Source organism: Diadema antillarum, unplaced genomic scaffold (assembly GCF_040938485.1).
Source record: "Diadema antillarum isolate AM-2024a unplaced genomic scaffold, OU_Dant_1.0 scf00000151, whole genome shotgun sequence".
Classification (NCBI taxonomy): domain Eukaryota; kingdom Metazoa; phylum Echinodermata; class Echinoidea; order Diadematoida; family Diadematidae; genus Diadema; species Diadema antillarum.
In genome coordinates this window covers 1,251,303-1,279,170 of record NW_027271040.1, presented here as the reverse complement: position 1 = coordinate 1,279,170, position 27,868 = coordinate 1,251,303, and the positions used below count along the sequence as shown (strand labels likewise).

The 27,868-nt window shown below is 38.2% G+C and overlaps 1 protein-coding gene and 1 long non-coding RNA gene across 2 annotated transcripts in view; both read right to left on the bottom strand.

The window, feature by feature from the left end:
- Positions 1-2,382: 2,382 nt before the first annotated feature.
- LOC139721906 (multivesicular body subunit 12B-like) overlaps positions 2,383-27,868 on the bottom strand; it is a 37,147-nt gene continuing 11,661 nt past the window's right edge. The window contains exons 6-8 of the mRNA XM_071633231.1: positions 4,053-4,171; positions 3,549-3,610; positions 2,383-2,744 (exon numbers count right to left, since the gene is read on the bottom strand). Of these exons, the coding sequence (XP_071489332.1) occupies positions 2,631-2,744; positions 3,549-3,610; positions 4,053-4,171 (295 nt within the window). The 3' untranslated portion in view covers positions 2,383-2,630. The remainder of the gene's footprint in view (positions 2,745-3,548; positions 3,611-4,052; positions 4,172-27,868) is intronic.
- LOC139721907 (uncharacterized) lies at positions 12,189-26,173 on the bottom strand. The gene is made up of 3 exons (XR_011710251.1): positions 23,261-26,173; positions 15,849-15,951; positions 12,189-14,769 (listed from the first exon to the last, which is right to left on the bottom strand). It is a non-coding gene; the product is annotated as an uncharacterized lncRNA (long non-coding RNA).

The window sequence follows — 27,868 nt, the reverse complement described above, 5'->3', positions numbered from 1 at the left end:
TTTAAATATGCATATAACACTGAAATTTGTGCAGAAAATAATGGACAAGTGTCCACAAGGTCCACCCCAATTTAATTTGTCGCCCTCTATGGTTCACTTATTCAGAAAGATGTAGCTTGATCACTCCTTCTCCGATTTAGCTCAAATTTGCAATGATTAAATCAAATATGTCAAGCACTGAATAAAAGAAACTTCATCTGAAAGTACTAGTTTCTTACACACTGCAAAGACTAACTGTTTACAATTTCAAAACATCCTGTGCCTTCCATAGTCAAACAGGAAAAGCTGTGATATCAAAATTTTCATCTTTCAACAATATACATTTTTTTTTTTTTTTTTTTGAGTATTAAACCCAAAGCACCTTACTCTGCAGTTTTCTAAACTTCAACGTTTGGGACTTTATCAGGGTATCATGGTGGTAGTTTATCAATGCAGATTATGTTCCATACTTTTTTTTTAAAGAATAAAAAGTTATCAGACTCTATGAATACATTCAATAACCTCATAATTTCAAAACTATATTTATGGATTCATACTAGCATGTGTTTACTTCACAGAATATATACTGAAAGGAGCCACAAACACTGACACTGCTACTTTAAGTAGGAAAAGCACAAAACCAACATTCAACATGCAATCCCACTATTCCACAATAACCAATCTACAGTCTGGTTAATATGCTCAAAAGTGGAATGTGCTACAATGTGTATTTTCTTTCTTCTACATTTAAAGGGAAATTCCATCCTGATGGTGTGTTGCTTTTAATGATAGAAGAAAATTAGCGTATTAAGTGAGTTAAATTTTTTGGGGAAAAATGATGCACATATAAAAATGTACAAAATGTACAACTTTGACAGTAAGGCAAATATAATTGGCAACTCCATGATCTAAATGTTGAGCAGCTACACCTTGTACTTGTTTTGTACACAAAGTTCACCAATTTTAATTTTTCTTGAAATATTTTGGCACATACAGATTTTAATCCTCTGACTTTCAGGAGGACATGCAAATATATGTTAATCTTATTAAGTGCATACTACGTACAGGTTTGGAAAAAAAAAAAATCTGTATACAAAAATGATGCTTGTCTAATTCTTTTGCACAAACCAAATAGAAAGATGCTCAGTACCTAAATCACAAATACAAAATGCATTTGTGTATGTGTGCATGAGTATGATTTTGTCCTACATTTCTGTGATATACTTATGATCTTTCTGTTTTCATACAAAGCAATACATCAGGAAGGACTTTCCCTGTAAACCCACGGCCAACAGCACTTAGTGGGTGTTGTACAGGGTCCATGGGAATCCAGAAGATTGGAAGGAAACAGTTACACGTGTCCTCTATCACTCTAAACCCTTTGACTAAACAGAATATGGCAAGGAGTGGTAAACGTTGCCTGGGATGTAGCGTGACACCGATGAGTGAGCAAGACTCAAATATGAAGCTATTGGAGAAATGGCAACCATTTTATAGTCCTACAAAATGCTACTACCCACCACGTCATTCAGTGAGACAATATTTCTCCTGCATTACACATGCACAATCAATACCATTCATTTACTAGCAACTGAAATAATTCTTTGCAAAATCAAATTTGCTACTTGCGTAAACCTTGCTTACCTACACTGCATCCACCTTTTATATAGCTAGCTATTTCAGCATCTTGTTTTACAACAGTTACAAACAAAACATAGCAAGAAAAAAAAAATCAAGACTTATGTGGGTGAGACTAAATAACCATGTCTGCACATACACATTTCTGTAATGTTGTCACATGACATCATTCCCACAAGGTCACTACAGACCTAAAAGTTGAAAAACTAACTGCAACTTTTCTCTCAGCCAATCAGGATCCAGCAGACCAAGACCTACATTTAAGTTTGCAGTTGCAACTACACTCCCTCTTTTTGAACCCTCAGTGTGCTTTGGATGCTGATTGGCACCCCATAGTTTTGGACATACTGTTCAAAGTCCCTGGCACAGAAAGGGTTAAAAGGAATTTAGGATGGTACAGTATTGGTTCGGGTGAGAATTCAGCTTTTAACTTTTTGCAAGATACACTGAGAAACCACTTTATGAAATGTAAAAAGCAAAAAATGCAATTCCAAAGAAATTCATTCAAGGTTTATTTACTGAAAACTGGTTTTGATGTGGCTGAGATATCAAAAAAACAAAGTAAAGCAAAGAGATCCTAATAATGTTAGGTGAGAATGATAAGGGCATTAAGGTGCCTCTAAAACTATGTCTTACGGAACAACATAACAACCTTATCATTATTACACATTGATAAAAGGTGGGTCCCGCTTTTATTAGGATTACTTTGATTTGGATATCTCAGTCATTTAAAACCCGATTTTCATCAAACTTTGAATTCATCTTAAAATAGAATTATCTGCTCTTTCACACTTCATAAGATGCTTTGCATTATCTCAAGAAATCATTATCAAAAAACATTGGAAACCTGAAGCCCCATCTCAACTGAAACTGTACCATCCCTTTAAAAATTGTGCTACTGGTGATTACAGCATCAACTTGTCCTGACGGGAGAGAGTCTCCTAGTGACATGGTAGGACCCATTCTGCTGCTTGTGCGAGATACGTGTTTCCGTCAATTCGCAAAGTTTATCATCACGAGTCACACATCGTTAATCGCTGCTTCGTCTGCACCTCAAAGTTGAAGTCATAGCTGAACTGGGAGTTGATGTCAATGGCTGACTTGTAGGTAATTGGCGGTACGTCAAACTGAAAACATTTTTTCAAAAACAGTAGAAGAAGAAAGAATCACATTACAAATCTGTCATATCAACTTTGAAAATCTACCACTTTCAGTCAGCTTGGATATGACTTCACAATGAAAGGGTCTTTATCACTATCTTGTGGTAATGGCTCATTTCCACTGTCATGTGATTAACTATGCATACCATAATTGGGCCATTAAATTGTAGATGATCATGGAATTTTCATTTATGTCTATCACAATCTGCACCACTGTTGAAAGCATTGTCCGAATCATGGAGTAAGCATGGTGATCACCTCAAATCTAATCAGATCTTAAGGTCAGTCATGGCAATTAAGTTGATCACAGGCAATTTTTGAAAAGTCCAAAACTTTTTGTAAGGTCAATTTGAACATAGAGTAAAACTGCCCTTGAACTCATCCAAATGCTGCCCTGTGTATGTTTAGAATTACACCTGCAGGTTCTGCTGGTGGAATTGGGGGGGGGGGGGGAGGAGAAATGAAACATTATCAACCTATCCCGTTCTGTTTGTTTTTAATACAGAGTATATATATATATATATATTTTTTTTTTTTTAGACAGAGAGCAACAAAGGGAATATTTTATATAAAGAGTATATTTTTTAACTACAGTTGTATTTCAAATATCAATGATTTAAATCCCCTTTGTTATTTTGTACATTTTATTCATTATACCAACAGCACCAAAGGGATATATTTTTCTCATGTGTTTGAGTCTGAATGTTGCTAGTGAGGTCCACATCGTAAGTTATAAAGATTATCAACGTTTAAGATTTTTGTTTTACTCACATTTGACATGTTCGTCATGGACTGCAACACTGAGCTGATTCGGAATGGAACTCCTTCGATGGCTGCCAAGAAAAAAAAGGTATAAAAATAGCAAATCTAATAAGCATCAACACAAAAGTTTCAACCTGTGGATCCAAGCATTGGTCACTTAATTATGGGAGTTATCTCAGCACCACAGGGAAGTAGCATTAACTTTACCTTTGACCTTTGACCTTGTATTGACTTTTTTTTTTGGGGGGGGGGGGGCACTGTATGCAAACACTTTTCAGAAGGTACTTAATGAGAGTATGAGAATGCCGCAACTATTTTTGCCCCTCATTACCAAACCCGGGGTTGCTCAGTCTAAAACTTTGGCCCATGTTGTTCGGACACCATGTGCCGCATGAAAGTGAAAACTTCATATAACTTGCAGTAGAGTTGCAAAGAGGGGCAATACTGAGAACAGAGACTGGTTATTTCATGGAATATTCTGAAACAGTTTTATTAACAGCAACATAGTCTTGCCTGAGAGAACATCGTGCTCCGAGCTGAGGCTATGTGACGTCCGAAGAGTAGACTGTCGTCTCGTCCTGGCATTGTCCCACGAGTAAGGCAGCTGTGATGTCGACGACTGCTGCGGCAGACTAGATAATCCGCATACACATCAGAAAAAGACAAAAACCAGATCTAGTGATGCTAATTAGCATGAAAAAGAGGGCCTGATATACATTAGATGAAGCTACTTTGCACATGAAAGGACTCAAACTTTGATACTGCCATGGCTTAAATTCAGGCTTCAGCCTGAAAAATGGCACCCCTTCAGCTCTGAACAATCTTAACTTTGGTGTTCATTTTACCATTTAATTCTCCCATAATTGTTCATAAGTTATCAAGCCCAGGTACAGTATGCACTTCACTGAAAGATTTCTACCTGTTGGGAACATACAAAAGGAATCCATATATATATACAAGATATACTAGCTATTAAAAGTAGTGGATTGACTGATGCTTCAAAAGGCACTTTGGACTTTGGTAACGATGAATGTACACATGTATGAGGTTGACTGTACAGTTCACTTTTCTTAATGATGAGAAGAATTCAGATTAATGAGGATAAGTATAATTTTGATTTAAAAGAGACTCGCTCTTAAGGTACGGAAGGCTAAAATCGTGAGCCTAATTGTACACATAGAAGTTTTCATCAATTAGTTGTCAGCAAATCATCACACACTTTGTCACCAATATCCCTAGATACAGTAATTGTACATCTTGTTGGTCTCATAATTGCATGCCTCCAGGGTGTAGATTTCCTTAATCTGCGATGTCTATACAAAGAGACCATTCTTGATTGGTACATTATCTATATAAAAAGTGGCAGACCTCTTTTGTTTCATAGCATGCACAAGATATTGTCTTTCACTCCAGTAGAGTAACGTTATATAAACATGATTCTCTCACTACTATCTTCTGTTAGTCCCCTTCCCATCCCCCATTCCCCCCCCCAAAAAAAAGAGGGGTCATCCCATTAGACCAACACCCACTAGTCACACAGCCCACGAGTTCGACATTGAAAACAGGTCCATGAGTCATGGACTCATACACCTCACGAGTCATACAGCCCATGAGTTCGACACTACAGGTAAAAACAGCCCACGAGTTCGACAGATACAACAAGGGGCTTAATGTGTCGGTCTCGTGGGCCTTGTTAGCTTAGTGTCGAACTATTGGGCTGTATGACGCGTGAGCTGTGTAACCAGGGAGGTGAGACACCTCCCTGGTGTAACTCATGGGATGTATGACTTGTGAGGCAGAACTGTATGACTCGTTGGTGTTGGTCTCCTGACGTGCACCCAAAAAAGATACATGTACATTGTAGGGAACAGCCTAATAAAAAAACAACAAAACATCCATACTTGGTGGTAAAAACAATACCCTATGTAACAATATGCAACTTTGGCTTTACATGCAATAAATCATTGATTTTTGTACACCTGTTTGTTCAGTTTCAAGAAAGGTGACTACTGGTATGACTATGTAACAAGGGGAGGGGGTGGGGAATGCCCCTGCAAATTATGTAAGCTGGGTGCAGAAAAACACCACTGCCTGGTCCTTTGTACATTTTACTTCATGCCTACAGTACATTATGCACAGTACATGCACACCTTTTGGTTCACCGACAAGTCACATTTCACAAGGGAGAAAACGAAACCAAGCCGAACACACAAACTATCAAAATAACTAGCTCTGTCCTGCACGTGCATGGAGCTAAGCTTCCAAAAGTACCGGAAGTTATCTATAGCTCAAATACTGTTTTTCATCTGTTCATTTTCATAGATTCTGGGAATATTTCAGGGTGCAGTATCAGTTGAATCCTGTTTGGCAAAAATGAAAGGAAGTACAAAATGTTTGAGTTCCTGAAAAGGGTTGATTTCAATCCTGTTGACCTGTTACCCCCATATGTTGAGGAGGAACTAAAAGTGGGAATAAACAAGGGATCAAAGTGATATTACTCTCCCTGTTATTAAGCCCTTTTTCACCAATCGTCTTCTCTCACAGAATGACCTGTGATCACCTCTACCCAAGGGCCCTGTTTCATGAAGAGTTAAAATTGAGGGTATCGCCAATACGTAGGTGCCGTGTGCAGAGCAGCGTTTTAGATGCATTATGGGATAGCTCATGTGGCAAACTAACAAAGGTTTTGGCTGCACATGCACTTACAACACACTCTGTCTTTATAAAGAGGTATTTTTTAATGAAGATTTCTTCGCTTTCCATCATGTGACCAGCACATTGAAGCCTTACAGTAGTGAACCATGACTCGAGTGACCGCAAATCAGTAAAGCTTAGACATTTTCAACTCTTTTTAAGCTGAATTATGGCCAAGAAAAAAAGGGCTAACAACGGAAAAGCAGACAAAGAACTCCATTGAATCGTATGGGAACTGCGACTTGCGTTAGACAACAGGAAGCGAACAATGGACCGAGGAATCCCACAGTGCACCTGTGACAGAGTTTTTTACGTTATTGGCGATAGCGAGAATTGATTTTAACTAAATTAATGTTATGGTACAATTGTACCTGGTACCTTCTCATGCCCCTAAATTTTAGCCTGCTCCTTACGGGAACCTGGGCCCTGTTTTATGAAGAGTTAAAATTGATTATATAGTTGATTTCATGACTTTACCTTTTGATAAAACGGGGCCCTGATATAACAGGTTCCCAAAATGTAGACAGGAGTGTCTGCATTCATAGTCTAAATTCAATTTTATATGTGTTTTATATGCTTTCTTCTATCAATACCTGTTCTTTTTCTGTATCAAAATTGTGTGTGTTTTTAATCTACCTTTTAACTGTTCAATGGCAAATGCAGTTGACCGTGAAAAGGGGATACATATTCTGCTTTACCGCTTTTCACACAGGTGGATTACCAAGCTGTCCATTCTTTGTTGACGGGGGAAAAAAAACCTTATTTGATAGCACTGAAGGTTCTCAGAGAATTGTACAAGGAACAGGTTAAAGTGCCAGTTTTCCTTTGGTTCAGTACAAGTTTTCCTTTTGTATCAGGTTCCAAAGTGTGAGTTAAGGATTAAAATCACCACTGTGAAAATCTTAATCAGTATGAGTAATGTTAAGTAATTTAAAATACGTAAAATGTAGGCATACTATTTACTGAATTCAGGAGTTTTCTAACGGTCAATCCACAAATTTTGAAGCTTATTGAAGAGCGCCACCGTAGGGGTGATCACTTACAGCGGAGCTCCACTCGCTATCCATCCGTACTATCCGCCGTGGAAGTACGTAACCCAACGCCGTGGTATACGATGCTTTCCATAGAAGCTACTGTGTTGCATTGATACACGCATAGCAAACAGGTACCGTACCCGCGCTGTGTGTTATGCGCTGCAAGCTTGTTGCATGCTGCAGTTGGCATTTCGACTTTCGTCCATCCAGTCTGACGAGCTGTTCGCGTTTGGTGCGCTGCACAGTCGTATGCTGGTTCATGTACGCCTACATGTACTGTGTGCGTGTGTGTTCTCTGAGTATGTTTCAGCATGTTTCGGCAACGAACAATGTTGATATGCTCTACATATCATTCTATTTTGGAGGGCAAAAACTAACCCGACTTTTATAGAAATTATCGGTTTGTTACTGCAGCGCCGTAGTCCCGTGCGTGCAATTTAGCGTATGTATCAACGCAAGTCCGATACGATGCCGATGGGATCTTGGGATCCGACTATAAACGAGAACCGTTGTGTTTAGGGCTTCGCAAATTGTCCCCAAAAAATTATAAAAAGGGGGAGGCATTTTGTCGATACTTGATGAACGCAGCTGACTGCGAAGGCACTACTAGTTTTAGTTTACAATATTGTACTCAGTGTACTTGATACACTACTGTACTAGCTAGGAGGTATACCTCCTTGGACCTTGGTACCAGAAAGAGATACTACGTACAGCATAGTACAGTACAATAACTAGGTATCCACAATTGGTGCAATACAGGAATGTTGTATTATTCATGTCTTTTTATGCACATCTACAGCCCGTACTGTACAAATTACAGTGTATTACAACTGCTTTGGAGCTTTCGCTTTCTCACTGTAGCCCAATGACTGGGTATAGAGAGTGAAATCATGTAAAATTGTTTTGCTTCCAATCCATACAACCCATCGGTCCTTTTGAGGACCAACATATCAATTCACATGTTTCTTTCAGGTTTATATTTCTCTTGCCTTCTCCCCTCAAGACTACACTTGTAGGCCTATTTATTCTTTCCCTTTCCCTCCTACAGGAACCTCTTCAGGATTTCACTGCCATGAATTATCCTCTCCACAATTTTCTCTCTGAAGCATTTATTTCTAGGATCTACTCAAGTTTCCTCCCCTTTACGCTTCATGTTCTCAACTTTTATTCTTCTTTTTCGTCTTCTTGATCCTCTTAGTTTTCTCCCCCCCCCCCCTCAACTATAGTCTCATCTCTCCTCGACTTACCTTTCCTTCACGGATGTATTCATCTTTTCTCCGTTTGATTCCACATTCCACATTGTTCGCCGACTTCATTTTTCTCTTTGGTTCGATGAATCTTCACCTCTTTCCCCTATTTCCATGATTTTCCAAAGTTATTTAAATCCTCCCTCTTCCCTGCTATTTCATCTTCCTCTCCCAACGATGTCCAAACATCTTTACTCGATTATTGATCCTCACTCTATTCTTCCTCACAACGTTGAACCCTTTCTTACCGTCTCCACCAGTGCAACTACAACTTCTAGCCCATCATTGCTGTCCCCAACTCTTCACTTTTTGCCCTCCTTATAACCCCACTCCTCTTTCTGGGCTATTCTGCCATGCAAAGATCCGGAAAAGGACTACACTCATGGTGTCACCGCAAATTACCTCTCTCCCTCATGTACTGCACCATGCAATCCTTCAAGCAACACATTTATCTTTCTTATACATACAATTATGCATAATTAGACCCTATACATTATTGTATAGATTCTATGTATATGTATTTAGAGATAACACACACACACACACACACACACATATGTATATATATATATATATATATATATATATATTAGAATTATAGAATTATATAGAATTTAAATAAAGGAAAGATTCCTTGTTTATGTGAATCAAGACCACAGTTTTCAGCGGTTGCTAGAGAAAACCTAATTTTATGAAATATAGCCTATAACAATATCCAAATCCCTCTCCCTACTCTCTAGCAACTCTGTCTCGATCTTCTCTCTTTATTCATCATTGCACTGACTTAGAAGCAAAAGTTTGAAACAAATGTGAGATTCATAATTATGATACAACAGAAGTGTATGAATCGGTACACAAGCAGTGTGTTCTGGTACAACAGCTGTACTTCTTGCTGATATGCTGATGTATACATGTAGTTGTACTATAGTTTGTACTCCAGACGAGCGAATGACCTTCACCGCCTGGTTCTCTCATACCTCCTTGGCCGGTTATCGCACACACGTGCCTGCGCCTTGGTATTCGGCCAAAGGAGACGGCGGTGACAACACACACACACACACACACACACACACACACACACACGTACGTTACGACTTTATTACGAAGATTTACAGACAGCCGCCCAACCCGCCTACTAATCCTCACCAGGTTTCTGCCTCCAGTTTCATCTTGCTTATAATCATCCATTGGGGTAACACGCACAAACGGGCACACACACACACACACACACACACAAGCCCCACACACGAGCACATTGTGTCTGTGCCTCATCGCTAAGACCAGAAGTTCATTGACCTGTCAAGTTCCGACGGCACAATGTAGTAGACTGTACATTGTACACCCTGCTATTCTGCACTGACTGCTGCACATGTACAATACATGTACAAGCTTCGAGAATCGTCATTCGCAGAGACTCCAACCCCAAGCACCTTCTGATCTGGAGATTCTCCCGCCCGGAACCCCTAGCAAACGGGAGACTCTAACTTGATGTGCTCGAAGCGCGAAGTTCCTTGTGGCCGGGGTCCACCTCTAGGGTTCTAGATGTTATCTCTTGCTATCTAGGGCTTATTTTTCGATGACACTAAGTAAGAAATCATTTCAAGCGGGAGAACGGAGATTTTGCAAAAATGGGCTTTCGGCGGGAGATCTCCCATCGAAAGCGGGAAAGTTGGAGTCTCTGCTTGATTCGTGGTGTCAGGGAGGAAAGCTATAGTTTCCAATTAGGCACATGAATTCCAGTTTCACAAACCATAAAAATAAAGAATATTTCTAATTACCCGTACTTTATTTCCACCGACGCTCAGACAAGGTCGACCGTTTTAGGCCTATGCATACATGCAACATGATTACACGTGCATAAATCAGTTTACAAATTGCACCAGGTTTTGTGCATTCCATGTTGTGAGGGTCCAAGAGGCTAAATAAATCGAACCTTACTGAATGAAAGCCCAAAATGGGGGAGGGAGAAAAAGGGCATGGAGATGTGATTCAGAGTAGTCAATGAGTGGAGAGGGCCTACATTGAAAATGATATTGGTATGTTGTACAATTTGTAAAGCCAATAAGTCATTCGCCTTTCTTCTTTTATTCCCCCGTGGGGTAATTGCATGTATAGGATTCCCTATAAAACACATTCAAAATACAATTGTACTATATGGTATCTTTGGTTCCATCCAATGACATAGACTTTCATTCGTCTACAGAAGTAATAACTGCATTAATTTGGTTGTAAATTGTACAGTGTATACTATTTTCGTTGCCAAATACCATCAGAGCTGCCTCCAATGTGCAAATATGATCAAACATAGGGTCTACACACACGTGCGTGCTGCATGGTCCAAATCATATACTGTTTTCGTGTGTTTACATATGCGTGTGTGTGTGTGTGCGTGTGTACGCGCGTACATGTATGTCTGTTTCAGCACATACCATTTTGCGTACTACTGTACATGCATAGAGCATTTCACCACTGCAGTGAAATTTCCTCAAAAAATCCATCTCCACCCCCAATAAAAATAAATACAATTTAAAAAAATAATGACTTGAATTTACTATTGATTGACAAAGATCATGTTTTTTGATAGCAAGTCATACCATGTTGTTTGTTCATACCAAGACATTAGTCACTTCTGTACCACTTACTCTTCCTCAAACCCCATTCCGATGTGGCTTGCCCTGGCCTCCGACCCACAGCCCAGTTTTCACACACAAACTTAGTGGTCACCTCAGAATTGAAAGATTCTTCGCGTGAACTTTCCCGTTTCATTCTTGTGACCTATATACACGTGTATTACAATGTGGACTTACCCTTTAGGGCAATGACACAACATATAATATATCGCAAAAGATATTTCTAACAATTTCTGAGAACGTTCATTTATTCGAAAACATTTTCAGGATGTACACCTTACTCAAGTTTTTTGCGATGATGAAAAAAAAAATCATCGTGGGCAACAATAAGATTTCACAAATATCAAGATGAAAATGAAAACACAAAAGGGATGAGCATAGAATACAATGAAAAGGAGCATCGGAAAAATACATGTTGATGAATCAACATTCATATAACTACATTATTAGAATATAAATGTAGGCACTATGACTAATTTGATCTCTATGTATCTTTACATGCATATCAATGCGTGACATTGACCTTCGAGCAACATCATGAAAGTCATTGCGCTTTGATTTAATCCACAACGAAACATCGGATTAGGAGCGCATCATCAAAAAACAATAGGGTCTACTTCTGTAAACCGCTATCCAGGCCGTGGGTGGGAAAGCAAAGATTCGTTGCACACCAACAGCTAAGTATTCTTGGAGACCATAATTATTTCCTACTGACGAAGATTATTGAAGGACGGAAAGCTTGAAGTCCTTATAAAGTGCTCCATTTTCTACATTTTCCCAATACATGTAATATTGGATAAGGTTATTCGCATTTTTGTTTGTTTTTTGGCTACAAACTGTAGTAGTGTATCATCACATACATTCACGTACTGTACTAGTACAGTGTATTTGTTTGAACACCCTTCGCAGGGGCGGATCCAGGAATTCTGTAAAGGGGCGCAACTATAATTTCTGGTGCCACTTCCGGGTTTCATTTCTTTTTTTTTTTTCAATTTCTTTTGTTTGTAAGGAAAAATAAAGGGGGGGGGGGGGGGAGGCGTGCGCCGGTTGCGCCTCCCTCTGGATCCGCCACTGCTTCATTATGGAAAGCTCTAGTGACGACCAGATACCCGAGCTGCCGTTTTACATTCGTGATGAGGGAGATGGACATCAGTCCGTAGCGTAGGTCACAATCCGCCTTGTACATGTAATGTTTTATAGGATTACTAACCACACCCAACAGCATAACTAGTACTGTGCGTGCAATGTAATAAATTCACACAATTATGGCTGAACAACATCTGAAAAATACTTGACGGTGGGCAACATAGAAAACTAGAAATGTCGCTATGGCGACTGATGCCTCCGCCATAATGCATGATTCTCCCAATAGGTGTATAGTACAATGTCTTCACAATGTGTGATGACAGTTTCACATAACTGGCAAAATATCGAATTAACAGGTTTGTCAGAAATATCTTGAATGATCACTTTCCACGAACTGGGTTTGCTATAATTGTCTATTAAAGAGTGCAGGTACACATATTTGGGGAATTGAAAATTTTTACTGGACTTCTGACCGACCTTATTATAAGTTTATGCATTGAGTATAATCTTTAAGGTATGAAGAAAGAGTGTAATTACAGTACAAAATATATATTTTTTTTCATTTAAACCTGACCTTTGACCCTTAACCTTTGACCTTTGACCTTCTGGCTGGAAATTTCCAAGAGAATCTCCATAAAGTAATACATGTACATATATTAAATCTTAAAACTAATGATGCAATCATTGCATATACTAGTATATGAGGGAAATAGTAACATTTTGAGGAGTTGACCTTGACCTTTGACCCCCTGACTATTGACCCATGACCCCTAAATTCCCTAGATAATCCCTGCCAGTCAGTACATGCATATGTACCAAGTTCCATGAAGATACATTGAACCATTTGCGAAAAAAGTGATATTGCAATATTTTCACCTAACCTTTGACCTTTTGACCTTTGACCTTATGACATGAATCTCTCTGGAGAATCTTTATGCAGTAGTACATGTCTACACTAAGTTTCAAGAAAATAACTGCGGGCATTGCATAGATATGGGGGAAATAGCAACATTTTTAGCATTTGACCTTGACCTTTGACCTCTTGTCAATGTCACTAAAATCTACTCAACTAATTGTCCCATCATACATCATCCTTGGACCAAGTTTGGTGAAAGCTGCTTCATCCAGTTTTGAGTTATCACGTAAACAGATAAATTTTAGGATTTGACCTTGATCTTTGACCTTTGACCTCTGTCCGATTCCACTGAAAAACTAATCAAGTAATTGTCCCATCGTACATCATCCTCCAACAAAGTTTGGTGAAATTTGCTCCATCCAGTCTTGAGTTATCGCGTAAACGGATACAATTTCATGATTTGACCTTGACCTTTGACCTTTAGCCGATTTCACCCAAAATCTAATCAAATCATTGCCCCATCATACTTCATACTTGGCCAAGTTTGGGAAAATTCCAGTAAATATTACTCAAGTTATCGCGTAAACGAAAGCGGACGGACGTACGTACGGACGGACGGACGGACAACCCGAAAACATAATGCCTCCGGCACCACTTCGTGGCGGAGGCATAAAAAAAAAAAAAAAAACACACACACACACACACACACATAAACGCCAAGCTGGAAGTCAGGCTCGAAGCGAGGCTCGAAGTGAGGCTCGAAGTGAGCAGCAACCGAGGAAGCTGGAGGCGGTCCATGGAAGAGGACGCGACCAACTGCCCTGGAGGAAGGCATCTTAGGGCGGCAACTGCAAACGTACGTCGCGGAACGCCGCGAAGAGCATCTGGAGGAGCTTCGGGCGAGAGTGCTATACACACTATTTCTCGGAGTTTGCAATCTGGATTTATTCCTAGACGGTGCTAACATATATATTGATTTGGAGCAAGCTTACAATTACATCACAATTTTTTTTTTCTTGATCTCAAATATGTTTTAATTTTTTTCTATTTATGCATGAAATATCTCTATGTAAAATACAGCTGTATGTGTAATGAGCACATGAACAGAAGTCAAATAATTCTGTCTTCATTCTTTGTACTATATATCAATATTTCTAGATAGGAAATATACTCTATAGCATCAAGCTGCGAAATTCTATTGCTCATTTTCATGTACATACTTTTATGCATCTATTCTTACCTCCTCACATCCATCAAATACTTGTTTTACAGTCTACACGTTATAAGCAATTTTGCAAAAGTGTTTAGGGGAAATAATTACACGATTGAATTATTTATCATCTTGTCTTGTAAGAAGCACGATAGAAGTAAAAAAAAAAACAAAACATATATACTTATGCAGCCTTCCTCACAAAAAAAAAGAAGAAATTCAATATTTGTGCTCGCTTTGCTCCATCTGCAACTGCCAGCTCCTTGATGATAGTGTCCAAACACTAAATAAAGCCAACACCGCTGGGCATCTTTTCGTGAAGGCACGAACGTGTTGCTTCAGCTTTTTCGCCTTTCCCCTCGTCTTCTTCTGCTTCACCTTCTTTATCTGCTTCACTTTCTTCATCTTTATCACCATCATCTCCAAACACTTCTTCTACGATGTCAATGCACTCCGTTGATTGGGTGTGTGCTCTAATAGAATGATGTGAAAGACAAATACACTGTATGCTAATTCTCATTAGTAAATAACATAAATTCCTTGAAAGTGAGTATTCTGCAATCTCCATTTATGAAGATAGGACACTTTAATACATACTGGATGCTGTTGATTATGACGTTTTGTGAAATTTGAATTGTACAGTGCATTCCCGTTATAACAAAATGCTCGGGACCGGCAGTTTTCTTTCGTTATAACGAAACTTCGTTATAACAGAACAAATACATAATAATTATAACGAAAAAAAAAAGAAGAAACCGCGTATATTCTATTTGTTGAATACTGATCATACACTGGAAAGCTATGTGGAATGGGGTGGTACCTTTTTAATTTCGTTCAAGTATTAAAAAGAGAGGATAAAATTGTGTGTTTTGTAATAAAGAACCTTCGAAACAATAAAACGCAACTCTTTGATTTTAGATTATTGTGCATGTATTATAATCACGCAAGTTCCCATTGGAATCTATGCGTGACACACGGAGCGAACTTACAGTGATTGAAGCGTTCGCCCATTCAGAGACGCTATAAAAATGTCTGTTCCGCTCGATCCGCATTTCGTTATAACACAGCATATTTCTTTTTTTTTTCTTTGTCATTGGTGCTCGGAAAATACTTCGTTAAAACGAAAATTTCGCTATAACCGTGTTCGTTATAAGCGAATTTTGTACCATAGACTTTAACGGCAATAATTCTGGGACAAGTTTTGCTTCATTAAATTACGAAATTTCGTTATAACCGTGTTCGTTGTAACGGGAGTGCACTGTATTTCGAAGACATTGTCTGGCTTTGATTATGAAAAAGCAACCTTGCATCATGGCTTCTCAGCTGAACAGCCACTTGCAGAATATTATCCACTGTTAACTTTGCCTACAGATAATTTGGGCATTTACACCTGGAGTGACGTGTACCTGAAGTAAGGATTTTACAATGGTTAACAACATCTTGAGTGTTTGCACAGACCGACAGCAGTCGGAACACCGGCTGATGAACACACAACTCCTACAAAAAAAGAAAAGACTGTCAGCTATTACAGAAGTAATTAAATTTGATTTACCTGTCATGACAGTCTGTTAGATGCCACGAGTCTGTATACTATCCCGGTCAGAAATATTCTCTTGAGGATGGAGTCTCTAATTTCTACGGCCTGCAAGCTTATGCTATATACCGATAGAAAAATAAGAGAAAGAAATAATGGATTCCTGCATTTAGTATGGCAAATGTCAAATCAGTTCGAACAGTTTTAGTCAACTTTCAGAACCGTTAGCAATATCGATTTGACTCTCTTTCACAAACACCTCAAAAACTTTTTATGTATCAGTACCCATTCATTAGATAACGCCAGGGCTTGCCTCCCCCCTCCCCCCCCCCCCCCCCCGGTTTTTTTTTTTGTGTGTGTGTGTGTGTGTTCTTGTTTTCTTTTTTTTTTTCAAGTGGCCTGCTGGGACATCTGAGAAAGAATTTCAGGTGGCCAAATGGATTTTGAAGAGGCGAGGAATGAGACTGAATAATACTGTAAAATTAGAAAACTGATGTAGATTACTATATGAGCACAATATAATAGTCTTCATTGTCAGATTCTTATTTCATTTTGTTAAACTTTCAGTATGCTTTTCCTCTGTAATATTTCCGCTTCTCATCACACAAAAAATATTAATAATTCTAAGGTTAGACTTTAATTCCCCTTTAACAATATACTTAGTACACTGTACTCTATTTACATAGTGTATTCTTATCATTTCTTGTTCATCGATAAAATCACATTTAAGTCAATCAAGATCTGCCGTTTAGCTCCTATAAACATGGTCTACTATGACTTGGAATTCATACCAGTGAGTGCAAGTTCATTCGCGCCGCTAATCATAAATCGCACCTATCAAGCAAAAACAAACAAACAAAAAAAAACAACAAAAGAAAAAGATGATAGTAAATAATAATTATGATAGTAATGTATAGTATAATAACAATAAATAAATAAATGAATATAAGTATAAGAGAACTACAACAAGCAAACAAACACAGAAATTAACAAAAACAAAAAATCTAGCACCTGCACGAGACAGCTACCTACAACTATAGAATTCCCGTCGTCCATCCAACTGAGGGGGAAAATCGTATAAGCGTCATAATTGTGAAATACACCACGCATGTCACAAGTGTTAACGAACAATAATAACTTGAAATAGCAATGCATTACGGTTCGAAAATATACCTGTATGCCTAATCGAACTGCAAAAACAAAACTTGGAACTAAATGACCGAGGTAAGTGTGCTACCCCGTATATTTAATAGCATTCTGTATGTACAATACTCCATACTGTTATAGTACTGTATTGATTTGAGTTTTTCGCAAACCAGGACTTCGCTACAATTTCACGATCAAGAAGTATCGTAAGCAACGGGGCAATAAAAAAAACTTACTTTTTCCCCCTCATAACTTCAAGAACAAGTTATGTCTATACCTGAGCAAAAATATTCCATGAAAATCAGCAATCCTTTCATATAGCCTACACGTGCCTGCCTGTTTTCTGGGAAGATTATGTTTCCGTCTTCGTAAAGTCTCTTGCTTATAGGGTGTGATTTCACGGAGCACGCGAACGATTTGCGAAGGACGCGAATGGAAAAATCTAATATTCGGAAAAGTTTTTTTCCGAATGTGTTCCGACAATGAAACTAAAAACCATTCTTGCGCAATTTGTGCGAAGTTCTCACGACGTATGTGCGAATGTCGTGTGTATCATTGCTAAAGTACAATATGTGAACATAATGTAGACGAAGAACGGTTACAGCTCGTTATTCCGACGGTTCGTTATTCAGAAGGTTCTTTAGTCCGAAGGTTCGTTATTCCCAAGGATCGTTATTCCGACGGTTCGTTAATCCGAAAATGTAATGAGGTTTGCTATTCCGAAGGTTCATTAATCCGAAAATGAAATAAGGTTCGTTATTCCGAAGGTGCGTTAATCCGAAAATGAAACAAAGCTCGTTGTTCCGAAGGTTCGTTACGGACCATATCACTTCGGATTAACGAACCTTCGGAATAACGAACATTATTTCATTTTCAGATTAACGATCCTTCGGAATAGCGAACCCTATTTCATTTTCGGATTAACGAACCCTCGGAATAACGCCATAAATGTTCGGATTAACGAACCTCTAGGCATATAAGGAATTTGTGTGTTTCGGATTAACCAACCTTCGGAATAACGAACCTTCGGAATAACGAACAGCACCCATGAAGAACACGTGACGGAAATGCGAACAACGCAATTTTTTTAACAATCATGGGAGAAAATGTACCCAAGGAGAGGTCTCAGCTGTCTTGATTTGAAGTTGTTTTTTTTTCTTTCCTGTATTCATCCTTTCTTTTTTTTTTAATCATTTCCCTCTTGTGTGCGTGCCTAGAGTATTTTCTTAGGACCTATCTCCACTGTAAACCATTTGATTTTTTTTTTTTTTTTTTTTGCAGTTCCTCCAACACATAATCTCGAGTTTCAAATGTATTTATGACATACTTAAGATTCATTTTAAGTGTATTCTGGGATTTTTTGTACATCAAACATATCTTTCTCTTTGCTAGTCTTTAATTTCTTTTTTTTTTTTACTATAAAGTTGTTAATAAATGTTTCACGTTTAGATGTATGCTGCCATTTTGATTTGTAGAAAACGTAGGTCATACATCCCCCAAACATGCGCTAAACGTTTGTGAGAATGTGAGTTGTTTGTGAGTTTGCGGTTACGTCGTGAAGTGACCGGAAAAACGGAAATGAAAGAAAAAAAAAGTGATTACATTTTCACAAAATTGGCAAAATATTAAAATGACATGTTTGTCACAAATGTATTGAATGTTTACCTTCCTTGACCTATGTTTAATTCCGTGGATGAATAGCAGAGCATGTATTTGGGGATTTAAGAACTTTAACTTGACTTTGACCATTTCATAAGTTTATGCACTAAGTAATTCTCAAGGTATGGAGAAAAAGCGCAATTTCTGTATTGAACAGTAAATTGTTATCATTTTCATCTGGCCTTTGATTTATAAGAGAATCACTGTCAGGCAGAACATACATAAATTCAGCATGTACTAAATTTCAAGATAACTTGAGCCACTTCCGAGATATGGAGAAAGAATTAAGTTCAGCACTTTCACTTGATCTTTGACCTTTTGACCTTTGACCTTCTTGGCAAAAAAAAAAAATCCCAGAGAATCTCTATTGGGTTATACATGCATACATCAAGTTTTTAAAAAAAAAAGTCCTGCTGGCATTGCATAAATATAAGGAAAATAGTAAAATTTTGAAGTATTGCCCTTGACCTTTGACCCCTGACCTTTGACCCCATGAACTCTAAATTCCCTAGATAACCACTGCCAGTCAGTAGATGCATATATATACTATGTTCCATGAAGATACCTTGAACAATTTCCAAGATACACAGAAAAAAGTGAAATGTTAACATTTTACTTGACCTTTTGACCTTTGACCATTTGACCTCATGACCCCAAACTTTCACCAGAGAATCTTAATTGGGTAGTACATGTATACACTCAGTTTCAGGAAAATATCTTCAGGCATTGCATAGATATGGGGGAAATAGTAAAATTTCAAGCATTTGACCTTGACCTTTTGACCTTTGACCTTGAGCATGTGCACCCAAAAGTTGACAGGCATAACTTCACCCCCTAATACACATACATGCCAAGTTTCATTAGGATACCTCAAAAGGTTTTGGTAGTTACCCTGTCCACAAAATTCATTACGGACGGACGGAAGGACGGACGGAACAGATCTGGCGAAACATACGCAAGACATTCTCCAAGGTTTCGGGGTATGTTTGGGGTTTCACGAACATATTGCGAACATCGCGCGTGTCTTGCGAATGTCTTGCGCATATGACAAGGCTCTAAAGACACTTTCGAGAACAAATCACGAGCAAATTACGACCAAGTTTGCGGAAAAGTTTCGCAAAAAAAAAAAAAATCCGATTTTTTTTTTGTTGAAATTCTCGCCGAAGTAAAAGCGACATTCGCGAACAATTGACAATGCTTCCGAACACTCGCGTTCGTTTGGCGATCTTTGGCAGACTAAAATACGAATGCTGGATTTTGCAATTCTCGTCCTTCGCAAATCGTTGTTCGCATGCTCCGTGAAATCACACCTTTCGCAGATGTGATTAAGTGACAATTCAAACTATGATAATCTACAGTTATATTGAGTTTAGCGCTTTGATATTTTTTACGCATTTCTATATCCTATATTCGTAAACATTCCTATAAACTTTCCCAATAATTATAAAACAATACAGCCATAAAATAATCTGACACAACGGTAACCACATGCCACACGAAGAACGATCGCAATCGCTTACTTGTGCCTTCGGCTCAGGTGAGCTAAAATAAATAAATGAATGAATGAATGAATGAATGAATGAATAAATAAATAAATAAATAAGTAAATAAGTAAATACAAAATTTAAAAAAAATCACCATGTGCCATTTAAATGTCAGCTTTATTTTCACAAATATATTCTACATAGGGCGTGTTCAAACATACAAGCCCCATGAAACATGCACACATTACCCAATGTATAGCCAATAGACCCCTATAAAATTCGACATTATGCCTTTTTTTTTACGTTGTATATTGCAAGGGATGTGAAAAAAAAATGCTCAAGCACGGCTTTTAGAAGGTCCCACATGACAAGCAAAAATCGAATAACCTCTTAGTGCAAAATGCACATGAGCTTGTAGTACAAAATGTTTTAAATATTCATAATAAAGATAAAATCCCCTGTCCGGTTGGCCCCTACTAAGAGGTGTTGAACAGTACACTACAAGAAGAAAAAAAAAAAAGAAAAAAAGCTCCTTCGAGTAAAGTGCAGGAGCACGTAGTTTTGCCAGATAGCGTCTGAAGTTTTAGGGCTCACGCGGTGCCGGTGCTAGCCAGTGTGCTACAAACTCCCAAAGAGGTTACATGTATGTACTAAAGACAGGCTCTGATAGAGAACCTCGTGCTCCCTCGGCGCGGCCTCAACGAACATTCGTCGACTGTGCATGTGTACTGTACACATGGCGTGTAAAGAAAAGAATGTGATCGAACACAGCATGTGTATTGTTATGTATTGACAGCAGCGTTGCTAGGCGATATTTGCCGCGACATACAACCTCTTTGTTTTCTTTCGATATGTGATTTCATTTGTTTCCCAAGAAATTGTGAATGAAGGATAAATCTATCTTTTGCGGGGCTAAATAAATGTCTCAGATGTACAAATTCTCTCCTCACTGTTTCAGGCGCAGGCCAGAAGTAACAAAACACACAAAATGATAGCACGTAATGCTAACCATGCCAGTCTCTACTTGAGACTAGCTTCTAAGTTCAGAAAAATTTCACGCCCAGCCGTTCCCGTGCACATTGAGAACTCGAACGATGTGGCGTTCTCGTCTGGCGCTTTTTCTGGGAATTTGTCACAGGGTAAAAAAAAAAAAAAGTGAAATAAAATAAAATATTAAAATAAAAAGAAGAAAAAATCAAGTGCTGTATCTTTCTTGTCATCAGGCCTATACATATACAGTGTATATTATAGCAGCACCTGTAGCACATGTATAGTCTTTCTACTGGCATTATGAGGGTCTCTTTCTTCTTTCTTTCATGTTCATGATTGTAAAACTCCGGCTTAGCCAACTCTCTTTACGCCAGCATCAGTAATCACAAGATGTACGTGTGTACTATATCAAAACTCTGTCTTTTACCAAAACACTCTAGCACTCCTAATCTATCATCATTTACTCATAACAACGCAGCAAACCACCTCACAAGCACACCATAACAATAATAATAATAATAATAATAATAATAATAATAATAATAATAATAATAATAATAACAATAAACAGGTTCACCTTTTAGTGCTCATGGCACTTCAAAAATGAAAAGATTGTATACCAAGTAGGCCTACATGCATACAACACCCTTGGAATGCCTTTGGATTATGAATAATAATAATATTAAGATAATAATAATAATAATAATAACGATAACAATAACTGTAATAATATTAATAATAATAATAATAATAATAATAATAATAATAATAATAATAATAATAATAAAACATACATACGTAAAGTTTATAGTAGCTACCGGTACTTGTATAGTACACAGGTTCACCTCTCAGCACTTATGGCACTTCAAAAAGGAAAAGAAAGATATACCAATACATACAGTACATGCTACAACCCTGTCGCAATGCCTTGGATTATTGTGTCGTGTTGGAAGAAAGACTGGAATGAATTTACAATACTTTGCAGTAAATAAAATGAAAGTAACGCAATAAATAAAATGAAAGTGTATGTATGATGCAAAATTGGCTGACAAAATCTGTGAAGCCCCTAGCAATGATATCAGGTGGCCAGCCAGGCCACAAGGTTGGCAATATCAGGTGGCCAGCCACGATCTTAGGTGGTCAATGGCACCAGAGTCACCACTGAAAGGTCAAGCCCTGATAAACCAGGGCCTACCAATATTAGGGACCTACCACTTGATATTGTAGCCAAAGCTTGCATTTATACCTACATGAATATATGAATGGAAACTAGAGAATGTGACCAAATCCTGGTGATGTCAGGACTTTTAGTTTGGGCATTGCAAACTGTGTCCTAATTATAAGACCTACCAGTCCAAATATGTAAGCCTGATCAAAATTGAAATTGGATGAAAAATAAGGAAGTTATGACATTTTACAGTTTTGCTAATTTCTGCAAAACATTTCTTGTACAGTGTATATGAATATGCAAATGAGTGAGCGTACCATGTTATACCCTCACAATTTTCTCTTGATATGTAAAAAAAAAAAAAAAAAATGAAAATTCATTGTTTCTACCATTGAAGTCTGAAACATGATGTTATTCCTGGTTGAATCATTTTAGAATACCGGGTATTATGTACATTTATGTACCAACTATAATATCTAGTTGTGAGGGTATAACATGCTCACTTTGCCATTTGCTATTCATATTGACTGTTCGAGAACTGTTGCCCCCCATCAAAAAACAAAAAACAAAGAACAGCACAACTTCTTCATCCAATTTTGATCAAAATTGCATGTCTACCACTGAACTCATAATATTTTACTCTTTCTTATCAGACTAACTTAATATAAAATTATGGACTGGATTTCCTCTTTAAATTTTTCCTCAAGCTTTACATACTGGTACTTGGAATATAGGATGTCTCATAGATGGTGTGGCAATTTCTATAACCTATCAACAATCAGTAGCTTACTAGTATTTGATCATTCTAAGTTGCCACAAACAATTCAACACCTAAGTCAATTTTTATTTGAATGTTGACACACACATATGTATTATGTGCAGAAGGACATGAATGATACTCTTAACACAAATGTTCTGATGTGCCAGCAAAGAAAGAAAGAAAAAAAAAGTAAAACACTAAATTCAAACAGGACAACCCAAACCTCATTTTGCTTGTTCTTGAGCTTCCTTTTCAGCTGCCTGTGTTGATTCGAGATTATCTGAGCTGATAATGTAAATGAGGTAATGAAGAGAGAGAAATCAAAACATATCAAAAACAACAAAGATGATTTACATTTAGAACATGTTTGAATGTGTCAATAGTTGATAAATCAATGGCTGTAACTTTAAGGGATCCATGAGATGAGGCAATAAGGCATAATTACCTCATCTACATCACCGACAAGGCTTCACAGTAGGTAATATCAATCACACAGAACAAACTGAAATTGTTACCAACACATGGAGAAGAGAATCTAGCATCACTCAACTTTTGACCTTTCTTAAGGGGATATAGAATTCAGTAGGACGAGAAGCACATTGTCTGACTTGCATTCACAAGACGCTAAATAATATCTGTTACACACCAAACCCAAACTCATTAGAAGCAGATGCGGACATTCTCACCAGTTCAAAGTACCATCAGGATCCTCCAGACTAGAAGTCCACGGGAATACATTCTTTCCATGCACAATCAAAGCATGGGATGAAACTCAAACCTCTGTAATCAGATTAACTGATCCAGCTAAATCTAAATAGATTTTACTCAATAAAATATTTGCTTAAATGTCCACCCTGTGGCTGCTCCAGTTCAAACTCAAGTGGGAGTACATGTATTCAGGAGGATCCCAACCACACCAAGTAGAAACACAACAGTGCAGCACAGCAGGTACAGTAGGCCTACATCATAGGCCCAGTTCACAGTCTGTCGTTAAATCTAGAATATAAATGTAAACACCTCCCCCCTCAAAAAAATAAATTAATAAAAGAATAACAATAAAATAAAATGAAATAAATAAAATATGTATCTCTCACCCTGGCCTGAGAGCAATTTGTGTTGCTTCATTAACCAAAATTTACGGTCATACTAGATTTTGATGCAATATCTACACCTGTCCTAACGTTACAGACGTAAACTGTAGCGTATAAACATTTGTTAGAAACATGATATGAAGCACTATTGTGTATTATTAGATGTCTAGTTGGTGCATGACAACAAAGATTACCGGTACTTGACAATATCACGGCCAACTTGATTCTCAGTTAATGTTGCTCAACCGTGTGTTGGTCTAATTTAGACTAGATCTCACACAGTTAGAAATGCTACCCGCTAGTAGTAGTAAAAATCTTATATGTGATCATCTAGGAATCTAATGTAATGGGGTTACTCATTCTACTAGTACGTAGTCATTAGATGCTTCTTAGGCTGCGTTCACATAGAAGTATTCGGTATTCGGTATTCAGTATTCGGTATTCGGTATTCGCTATTCGGGCACCGAATACACCGCCACCCGCACCGTCAACTCACCATCCCATGCAGTGAGGATTTCTTCCTCCTACATCCCAGCAAATCTTATTAACAATTTCTAAACTGCATCAGAATGTTAGTCTACATGCTTATTTTTGCTAAAGGGCAAATCCAGACCAAAAGTGTAATTATTTCATAAACGAGAGACGGTATACGCTGCAAGAAAAGGTTATTAATTATATTAGAGTCTCGAGGTGGGACTCGCGTGGGAGTAGAGTCTGTACACATTGTCATTGCACCATTATCGGTACCCGGTGGCTTCGGATGTCTTGCAGTGTGCAATGATACGTAGACCATCTAGACCCTGTTTAGTCTAGACCTAATAATAAAAATGCTTGCTACCTTTTGCTTTTTGACATGAATAATGAATTACCTACGATGACGCCCATGCACATGTTATGACGCTGCCAGTAAGTTGAAAACTGTTTGTACTAGAACCCATAGCCACTACATTAGTGTACAAACGCGTCGTTAGTTGTATAGACATAGTTAGTAGAGGACCATTCAAAGGATTAAATTTTGAGCCTAAGGAGATTCGTGAGATGTATCCACGGGATTATCAGGTTATGCAATCTGGAATAAATTTGTTATGTTTCAAGAAAGTGAAGAAGTGAAACTATTCACCGATGCGATGGCGATGTTGCCTCGACAGCTGACACTCTAGACAGTACAGTATCTGCCCAAACTACTCTCTGACTGAAAAAAAAAAAAATAAGGGCTAGAATCTCTAGAATCTCTAACTAGGACCTATTGTGTATATAACGGAGCAAAGTCTATCAGAGTGTGAAGATCTACCTCTTCCAACACTAAAAACACAGTCGGTGAAACTGTTCTTAGGGCCTACATGATCCATCAACCACTCTACTCACCTCGAGTCGAAATCAGAAGGCTGTGAGCTGAGGACACCGTGGCGTAGTTACTGTATGCCATTTTCTTGCCCGTAACTGTTGCACCGTCATTTGGGAACTATAAATGGAGATCGCAGTGTTCCTCGACCTATCTACCTCGGCTGTCTTTCTTTCGATATCTTTTCTTGCTCTGAAGTAGAGACCCAAGTCCCAGTACTATGAAAACATCGATAAAACCACCAGTATAGTGCCCGCGCCGATTGTATCATTTCTATACACGTTAGATTACACAGTATGCAGTACTGTGTACATTGTACGTACACACAGGACGAGCAGTCAGCAGCCAGCTGCACCGTACCCGCAGTGAAAGCAAAGCAGTTGCATTCAGTGTACAGCGCGAAACTCGCACTCACTTCACACAGATCGTGGCGGTGGATCGTGGAGAACCGTGGCTGACGAACCCACGGCGGCTGATCTCTCTCGAATCTCGCCGAGCGTAGCCGACTGCGCAACAGAGCAACGGCCGATGAAGATATACACGCCTCTGAACGAGAACCGTGTACAGTTACGCGTCAGCCAGACCGACCAGAAAGATCGTGATTATTTCAAATTTTGAGCGTTTTACGGCGCAATTTTGGCATGATAGTGTGTTTTTTGATACAATGAAACCATACATACACATCAAATGTCGTAATTCAAACACTGATGAAATCACTACTACCAAAGGTAAACTGGCACTTTAAGTACGGTAGGAAGAAGCAGTGTGGCTACAGTACACTGCTCACAGACATACTACTTATGATCATCTTAAAGGGACGCAGTCCTCACGAAATCAAAAAAAATATGTTGTTGTTGGTACCTCCAATGAACTACTTTCATCAAAAACAAACTTTCAAATCACCAAATAAGCTCGTACATTTCGGTTACAAAAGTGTGACTCTGCAAATGAGCAAGTCTTGGCGGAGAGTCATACGTCATCGATGCACAACTCTTTCCAGCGGTGTTCTGCTCGTCATCCCTAGTTATTTATAAATACATGTTTACTATTTATTTTTATATTAATTGTATATAACTTGAAATATTTTGTTTGAAATAATAAAACCACATATTGTCACATTTTATGAAAAAATCAGATATGATAATTTTGAACACTTAAATTGGTTTTCTGAGGCACGGCTGTCAACTTGAGAGTAGGGCATCAATGACGTTGCACCTTTTGGCAGGCTCTTACTCGATCGCTTGCAGGAATCATTTTTTAAAAATCGCGTACGGAGACAATTTTTGATGTCCACGCGTATAAATTGGTGAAAGGTTATATTTTTTACTCTTCTTAATTATCAGTACAGTGAAAATCTCAGGACTGCTTCCCTTTAAATACACCACTTAGCATGAAGTACCAGAATCACAATAACCAGATTGATTCTATGAAATCACTATGTTATGTATGCATTGACTGCTTCCAGATACAATGTAGGTATTGGGGACTGGGATTTCAGAAAAGGGGGTGCATATACATTGTATTTCAGTCTATGGGCTTTGTGTTTAATATGGATATCACAAGAGTGCTACAACACCTAAAAGCATTCCCGCAAGTATAGACTGGTGAATCACACACAAATGGGTTCCAAACAGCTCACAGCAATTTCATTCCGGTATCAAATAAAGTATCAAAAAGTACATATATCATGAATAAGAAGGCGAAAAGATATGTATTTTTTACACAGAAATTCAGGCTGACTGACATACCCATAACAGTATGTGTGGGAATATCTGTGGAAAGAGAAATAAGAAGGGTAAACAAACCATTGTAGAAATGTAACTTACACCACAAATCTGTCAACACACTTTAAACTATCTGATGAATGAAATGAATGCCATAAATGGACACCCATAAAGATACACAGATGAATGAACAGCCAAAGAAAGTAGTGTTTATACTGCATTAAACACCCCGAGATCTGTGATAGAACACAATTGTTGTAGCCCCGGTCAGACCACACAAAACTATGCATAGTTTGAATGAAGTGAAACTACCCATCGTTTCAGTCTCCAACAAGCATAATCCACACAGCGGGTAACTGTGTGCCCTACTTCAATACTAAGTATTTAAAAATACAAACACCCAACAGCATGCGAAATAATTTGCACTATAGGCCAACAGCTTGAATATGAACTTCTCGATGTTACAGCCATGCGTGGCCACACTGTACAAAACTACCCCTAGTTTTGCGGGAAGTTTTGCTAGTAACTTCTCAAGAAGTTTGCCGTCAAATTGTCTGTTACTACGCAGAGCCATGTACTGGGTAGCACAACCATGCATAGTTTCAGAGTGTCACTGCGGCTATCATTTCACTTCCATGACAGTAATTTTTTTTTCAAATTTCTGCAGAACAAGC